Source organism: Plectropomus leopardus, unplaced genomic scaffold (genome assembly GCF_008729295.1).
Source record: "Plectropomus leopardus isolate mb unplaced genomic scaffold, YSFRI_Pleo_2.0 unplaced_scaffold29091, whole genome shotgun sequence".
NCBI classification, from domain to species: Eukaryota; Metazoa; Chordata; class Actinopteri; order Perciformes; family Serranidae; genus Plectropomus; species Plectropomus leopardus.
Genome location: NW_024631703.1, coordinates 1 through 8,438, shown reverse-complemented (window position 1 = coordinate 8,438; position 8,438 = coordinate 1). Strand labels below are relative to the sequence as shown.

The 8,438-nt window shown below is 37.2% G+C and overlaps 1 protein-coding gene across 1 annotated transcript; it reads left to right on the top strand.

Annotated features, from left to right (window-relative positions):
- The first annotated feature begins 1,901 nt into the window (after window positions 1-1,901).
- LOC121938297 (cyclic AMP-responsive element-binding protein 3-like protein 2) lies at window positions 1,902-5,960 on the top strand. The gene is made up of 4 exons (XM_042481561.1): window positions 1,902-2,019; window positions 2,715-2,844; window positions 4,581-4,815; window positions 5,698-5,960. The coding sequence occupies exons 1-4, from the start codon at window positions 1,987-1,989 to the stop codon at window positions 5,771-5,773; spliced, it is 474 nt and encodes a 157-aa protein (XP_042337495.1). The 5' UTR covers window positions 1,902-1,986; the 3' UTR covers window positions 5,774-5,960.
- The last annotated feature ends 2,478 nt before the right edge of the window (window positions 5,961-8,438 follow it).

The window sequence follows — 8,438 nt, the reverse complement described above, 5'->3', positions numbered from 1 at the left end:
TATCACACCATATCATGCACACAAAATCAGGGTTCTCACAGTCACTGAATTTGTAAATAACAATTATCTGTCTTGGGAAAGTTTATGAAAACTAAATATACCTTGAAAGTTTTGGAAAAGTCATGGAATTTTGTTTCACAAACCCCTTCAGTGACATGTGATGAGTTACAGTTTCTGGCTGATGAATGATTACATTTTGGGAGATTTTTTTTTAAGCATGCCCTTCAAACCCAGTGACCCATGGGCATGTTTCCTGAAGAGAAATCCCCAAAATAGTTTCTCCAAAAATCACATTTAAAATAAAATCATCCAAATTATTGAAAATCAAAATCAACAAAACAGTTTGAAAATTGTAAAAAAAAAAAAAAAAAAAAAAAAAATCTGTTTTCTTTAAATGGCCAAAAACATTTTTCAAGAAAAAATAATTGTAATTTAATTGTAAACTTTTGTAAAGTTTCTTACAAAATGCAGCCATTTAAAGTTGTATGCCCCTCCCCTAAAGCCAAAAGAAAAACTAAAAAACATGCCTCCTCTTTTCTGAAAAACAACAAAGTGATGAAAAAGAACCAAGAAGGAGCATCGACGGTCGCTTCAGAGAATGTTTGGGCTTTTGAATTAAGATCATGGAAAAGTCCTGGAAATGTACTGATAAAAATCAGGTCACCATGAGGGAGCGTGTGCAGGTTTTCAGAGGAGAAAACGAGAGACGCTCTGACTGTCAGTCGCAGCGACTCAAACACGCTCCATCTCTGAACCGTGTCCTGACGTGGCCTCTTTTATGTTCCCCTTTTTATTTGTCCCGTCCTCTAAAGGCTCCACACCTGGGAGGGAAACACACACACACACACACACACGCTGAATTTTATTATCGAATCAAAAGCTGCTGCAGATTTTGCAGCCGTGAATAATCATCAGGCTCTTTTAATGTAAAACGCTCAAGCTGCTTCAATCTAGACTGTTGTTTGCTCTTGTTATGCATGGATGAAGTGTGTGTGTGTGTGTGTGTGTGTGTGTGTGTGTACAGTGAACACAGCTGTTGAGGGGCCTGTTTTCCACTCAGTGGTTAAAGTGGGCTTTATCATCACTGTCTGAAAGTTAAATGAACCAGTTACATTTGAGTGTGTGTGAGTGTGTGTGTGTGTGTGTGTGTCACTGCTGGTGCACCTGGCCAGTGTTCACGTGTTGTTTTGTTGTCTTTTTTTAATGAAGTAAACAACAGAACAAATCCTGATGCTCTCTGTCTTATTCAGACTGATGCTGAATACAAGAATTAAACAAACAAACAAACAAACAAACGTGAAAATCCAGTGATCATTTTTTGCAGTTTCTGGCTATATGAATTTTTTTTTTTATTTTGGTGGGCCCATGGGTTTGGCATGTTTTCGCCCAAATTTTTAAAGAGAAAAAAAATAAAAGAAAATTTTTAATGAAAAAAAAAAATCACACTAAAAGGAAATCACCAAAAGAAAAAAAAATGCCAAGGATTTTTAAAGAGGAAAAAGAAGTTTCAAAGAAACAAAAGTTTTTGAGGAAAAAAACAAAGAAAATTCATCAAAATTATTTTTTAAAGGAAACATGCCATCTAAAACTGGGTTTGTAGGGCATGCTTCAAAAAACACCAGAAATCTTAAAAGAAAAAAAAAAAAATCCAAGAAATTTTAAAGGGAAAAAAACCTTTTTTTTTTTCTTTCAAATTCCCCAAAAATTCTACATTAAAAATCACAAAAAAAGTAATCGAAAAAAAACTTAACCAAGAACAAAGGACAAAGTTGCCTAAAATTTTATAAGAAAGAAAAAAATTCCTCACTTTTTTTTAAAAGAAAACATGCTTTCCATTCCCGCTGGAAGGCGTGTTTTCTTTAAGAATGTGTATGTTACATGTATGTGTGTAACCTGTGTGTGTGTGTGTGTGTGTGTAGGTCTCTGTTACAGCAGCTGCAGTCTCTGCAGGCGGTGGTGGCCGGCAAAGTCCCCAAGTCCTGCAGGATGGCAGGAACCCAGACATCATCGTGCCTAATGGTACTACACTGTGTGTGTGAGTGAGTGTGTGTGTGTGTGTGTGTGTGAGTGTGGTGAAACATTGATTAAAATATTGAATTGGAAACATCTGCTTCCCTCACTCATTAGCAGCTTAGCACTGATTCATAATTTATTTACCCCCCCTCAGTGTGAAGGCGTAAAACGGCAAATATTTTTAAAGAAAACAAAATTACCAACTTTTTTTTTTCTTTCATAATCACCACAATTTTTTAAAGAACCACAAAATTACCAAATTTTATTCTTAAGCAATATCTGCAATGATAGAGACCCAATAAGGAGTATCAGTGTCAGTGCAGGGAACGTATGGTTTTTAAGTTCCTGGAAATGTATTGATTTATTGTGTGAGTTTATTGGAATAGAAGTATGACGTGTGAATGGAGGATTTGGATGCTTTTTAAACCGCGTGGGACTGTGGAGGAGACTTTTCTCCGTGCAGGAGTGGATGCTTTTTCAGATGTGATCATTTTATTGATTTATTTATGGTTTGTGTTGTACTAAACTGCTCTTGTAGAGTGCAGCTCGTGTATTTTACATGAATATTTCAGCAGGAAATAATTGCAGAGCTTCCAAACCAACGCTGAACTGGACGGGTTCAGGGGACAAACGAGACAGGCTGCCTTTCGTTCCAGCGTCTCCTCTAACTGAAGACTCTGCGTCTCTCCGTCTCTGTGCAGGTGGTCGTGTTGTGTTTCGCTCTGTTTTTGGGGAGTTTCTACCCGAGCAGTTTGACGCCGTGTTCGACCGTCACTGACAGCGGCCTCGCCTCCAAACAGCCGGCTGTCAAAGAGTCCTACACGGCCACAGGTCATTAAACGCACCCTCACACGCACACAGACGCTCTGATGTTCGGTCCACGTGCTGTCCCAAAATAATCTCAACATCAGGTACTGCAGGTCTCAGACACACCTGAGAGTGTCCACAGCCCGTCTTTAGCACGCAGAGGGAACTATTTAAGGTGAAATTTAATGTTAATCGAACAATGGCACTTAAATACACACAAGTGATCACGATTTAAGGAATATTTCACCCCCAAAATGATCATTTCTATATCAGTTACTCACCCTGCGGTATGCTAAATATGTGAGGAAACATTTCTCGAATTTTAGGAGATTTCAAGGATTTTAGGACATTTGTCATATTTTACAGTGTTTTTAGGATTTTAAGACAATTTTAGGAGAACATTTAGAGGATTTTAAGATGTTTCGGGGATTTCATGAAATGTATGGGATTGTAGGATATTTCTAGGATTTTTGGGCATTTTACAGATTTTAGGACGTTTCTTCGATTTATAATATTTTGTAGATTTTAGGGCATTACTCAATTGGTTTTTTGGAGCTTAGACAATTTTAGGATTTTAGGACATTTCACATATTTTACAACGTTTTAAGGATTTTCAGAAATTGCTTGGAATTTAGGACATTTCAAGGATTTTAGGATGTTTCCAGGATTTTAAGATGTTTATAAGATTTTTTGATGTTTTAAGGATTTGAGGATATACTGAACTAGTTTCTAGTATTTTAGGACATCAGTGTCTCAGCTGTGTCCTCTGTTGGGGGTGTGGGGGATCCTCCTCTGGCTCTTTTATTGATCAACAAGCTCTATTGTGATGCTGTTTGGAGACTAAAAGGACAAAAACTATTCAGAGTCAATCACTTTATTTTTATTGTCAGTTAGAAAATGTTTGGGGGGCCACCCGGGGCCCTATCAGGGGCCAGATTTGGCCCGCAGGCCATAAGTTTGACATTTTGAACATCACAGAAATACTTTAATTTCCAATTTAACCATAAAAACATAAGTATATTCCTTCATGTGTGCAGCTACAGTAAAATCTGACAGGCCGCCAAAGAGTCGAGCGTTACTGGAAGTCGACTTTTGAAACAGTTTTTAGCTGCTCTGACCTCTCGGCTGTTTCTATCGTACTGAATCATCAGATCCAGAGAGCAGCTCCATTATAACATCCACGATAATCAGATTCCACCTCCTGCACAGAGCTGCAATAAAAGCTACAGAGCTGCTGATTAGAGGGGCTGACCTTTCACTGCATCCTCTCTGCTGCCTCCCACACACACACACACACACACACACACACACACATGCACGCACGCATACACGCACACACACACGCACGCACGCACGCACATACGCACGCACGTACACACGCATGCACGCACGCACGCACACACGCACGCACACACACACGCACGCACGCACATACACACACACACACACGCGCACGCACGCACACACACACACACACACTTTGTAATAGAGACCAGATTTAATTTCTTAACAATCAAATTCAGTTTCCTGTCCAATCCCACACACACACAAATACACACACAGTTTTTTAAAAGGCAGACAATAACACAACAAGTGTGTGTGTGTGTGGATGGTGTGTATTTGTGTGTGCCTGACTGTGTGTGTGTGTGTGTGTGTGTGTGTGTGTTCAGTCCGCACACAGAGAGCATTTTCTCCTTAAACAGTAAATAAATGTTTTTCACAAAAAAGTAAAATAAAACGTCTTTTTTCGACTCTTTCAGTGAAGTCGAGGAGTCTGTTGTCGACTTTTGACGACGAGCAGCCGCATGTCCTCGGCCTGGGCGGGGAATACCCCGACCAATGGGAGGACGCGCCGGCCGTCGTCATGGCGGCGTGGCGTCGCTCAGAGCAGCAGAAAGTGGCGGTGGAGCCCGACATGATTGAGACGCACCCACCTTTCAGGCGTCAAATCAACGAGACGCAGACGTCCAAAAAGCTGCTGCTAGACCTGCACAGGTAAACAAAACACGGAGAAAAGAGCGCCACCTGCAGACACTCAAATACAACGCAGTCAAAACACGGAGAAAAGAGCGCCGCCTGCAGACACTCAAATACAACGCAGTCAAAACACGGAGAAAAGAGCGCCGCCTGCAGACACTCACACGCACTGCAGGCAGAACATAAACCAGACTTTCTTAGCTGATATGAGACACGTCTGTGTGAATTTTCAGGTTTGATTTTGGGTGCATTTACAGATATTTTTACATGTAGAACCATAAATTAAAATCTTGGCTTTCTTGTTGCTCCTCGCACTCATTTTATCAACAGAAAATCAGAAATCAGCCTCCACTTCATCTTAATGTAGAAAAAAATCTGTACATGAGCTGAAAACTTAACCTGCTTTGCTTCAGGGCCACTTTTCTAATATGACAGGAGGCCAGGGGCCAAACGCAGGGGCCCGTATATGTTTCTAGGATTTTAAGACACTTTTAGGATGTTAGGACATCTCTCTGATTTTAGGATGTTGCCACAGTTGGAGGATGGCTCTATGATTTTAGAATAATTTTAGGATGTGTAAGAAATTAGTAGATTTACGCTCTTTTTTTTTTTAAAGCTAGAGAAAAACTATATTTATTGCTATTTATCAGAATTACATATTTAAAATTATGTTACAAAAATATTATAATATCTTTCAAGTAATATTCTTGTGCTTTTCAGTCATTTCTTGCTGATTTTGGCTAATTCTTCTTTTGTTGCTCTTTGATTTATTTTTAAATCAAGCCAGTTTGCTCTGGTTTTAAAGGGTTAATACACAATCACAGAGCTGCTTTTTGTCGTTTAAAGTCATAAAAAGATGATTTATTGTTTCTGAGCTTTCTTCTGATGTTTGTCTCTCAGGTCTCTGGAGCAGAGGACGAACGAGAGCAGCAGTAAAGTGATAGAGCTGGAGCGGACGGTCAACGAGACCTCCTGAGGTTCATATCAACCCCCCCCACCCCGAAACCCCACGATGACCTTTGACCTCCCCCTGTAGAGCGTGGTTCAGTGTCCTGGAGCAAACCTCATACAGTAGATCCCACTGCTGATCGGTCCATCTCTGCTGCATCAGACACACTGTAATCATTCATGATGATGATAATAAGAATAATATTGATAATAATATTGATGCTGTAATTTCTGAAGTAAAGTTGCACTGAATAATTTTCACACGAGTCAGCTTCTCGGCTGTAGCTGTCGCGTTAATCGATCGGCTTCAATCATATTCAGACAAATTCAGATATTTGTAGAAAATAATGCAGCGTGGCATTTATTCTTATTAAAATATTGACACGTGAGGCTTTTTGCAGGACACTGATGCATAACCTTTGTATTTATAGAAACCTTTTTTTTCATTTGTAGTTCTTTTAATATGAAATGTTTTTATTCCATTCCATCGAGGCATACATCCCATTTTGATACTTGTTTGTGTTAATGTTTTATTTTGTGTTTTTTTCTTATCTTATTTTATTTTGTTGTACTCTTTCATGTATTATTATATATTTTCTTCAGCTGAATTGACATTTCAAACACAGAGGGCTTCGCTCGGGTTCCTGCGCTCATTTGAAACTGTTTTACCATTTTTTATTTGTTGATGTTCAAGAGTTAAACATCATTTTGGGGGTATTTTTTTTAGGTGTGTTCAGCAATCTGCATCTCACATTAATATTTTCACACAATGAAAACTGAGTGTAGTTAAAAAAACAGTTAAATAAATGCACAAATGTTCATATTTGACAGTGTGAGGGCCCTGCTGGCTGCACGTCAGACATTTTGACTGAGTCAAAAGCATCTTAAGGGGACAACAATTTGTCAAGTTGCTCTTTTTGTGCAAAAATACACCTCAAAATAACTATTGTGCATCCCATAATATTTTCTTTTTTTAAGGAATAGTTTGACATTTAAGCAAATTGTCTTTTTTTATGAGAGTTAGATGAAAAGAGATTGACACCACTTCACAATCGTGCACAGAATTTGATGCAAAAGTATAAATGCTGTTTCCTCGTTTCCGGTAACGTAATATTCATCGTATAAACACGAAAATATTGTTAATCCTCTTATCTAACACTGCAAAAAAAAAAGCAATGACTTGTATGTCCCAAAATGTTGAACTGTTCCTTTAAAAAACTTCCTGCACCAACTTTCAGTCCGCGAAGCTTCTGCCTTAAAAACACTTTGACTGTCAGCTCCTTCTGCTGCTTTTCAGCATTTGCCAAAAAAAACTTTATTTTTCTCCCGTTAATGGAAAAAAGTATCTATTTTTGTAAATATAAGTTGTTAATAAATGAGCAAGTCTGAGTGTGTCTGGGATCTGTAGTTTTTGAAGCAGTCCATCATTCATTCAGAGGCTGTTGTTGATAAATTATGAACGCTGAGATGACTTTACACAGTTTGAGTTTCTTTTTTGGGTTTAATTACACATGAAGGTCTTAAAAGTCTTAATTTTACTTTTTTTAAAAACGGTATTACAGGTGTTTTTCTAACCCTTTGAAACCTGGATCATCAGTCTCCTTGTGCTGTGTTGAGACGCCTTCAACAACCGTTTAAACCTCTGAAATGTGAGAAAAAAATGGTTTGATTTATTTCAGAAACATGGGAATAAAGGCAATAGGCAACTTGGAATTAAATGTCCTGCAAACTGTAAAAAGATTAGTAAAAGTTAACAAGAAAAATAAAAAATAAATAAGAAAGGAAAAAGCATTTAAAACATTTTAAAATTACCGGGTTAAAAAACATCAAGAAAACTATATTTATAATAATTATATTATATATTTAGAGTTAAAATACTTTTGGAGGTAATAATATTGATTTTGTTCTTTTACTTTCCTGTTTTTTTTGCTAATTATTGGTCATTTTCTTGTAACTTTTACTAATTTTGGGGTCAGTCAAGTTGCTCATTGCCTTCTTTCCATGTTTTTGAAAGAAATCAAACCAGGGTTAATACTATTTCTGAGCTTGTAAATAGAAACACACATAATTAATTGTACTCAAACCTGAAGACGAATTAACCGAAATAGAGAGATGTTTAGAGACGAAAAAACAATATTTATGTATCTTTGATTATGTATCATCAAAGATTTATTCTTAAATCTGTTTGTTTTGGGGTTAAAACTACATTTCTATCTGACGAGTCTAGAAAACACAAGATTTTCAGTTTAATTTGAATTTTTTAATGCAAAATTCTCCTCGAGTTTAGACTGAAACTCGCAGTCAGAGGAGTTTTTTTTTGTCCAAATCAGATTTAATTTCCATGTTGCTCCTGTGTGAAGCCACTCCTGTCTTCTTCTTTAAGTGAATATAGTATTTTCCTTAGTAAAAGCAGATTTTGCAAAAGCACAATATGTTTGAGTGTGGTCTGTTCACGGTGAAATGTTGATTTTAGACAAGACAGAGACAAAAAAACAAGGTTTTACGGTATTTTTTGAGATGTAGAAAAAAGATATTTTGATGTTACATGTGAAGGGACAAATGATGATACCTTAGAAGTAATATTTTTGTATTGCAGTGGTGATGTTACTTAATGTTTTATTTTATTTTATATCAAATATTTAAATGATTAATAAATAAAAAACAAGAATAACAAATAAAATGCACAGTAAAAT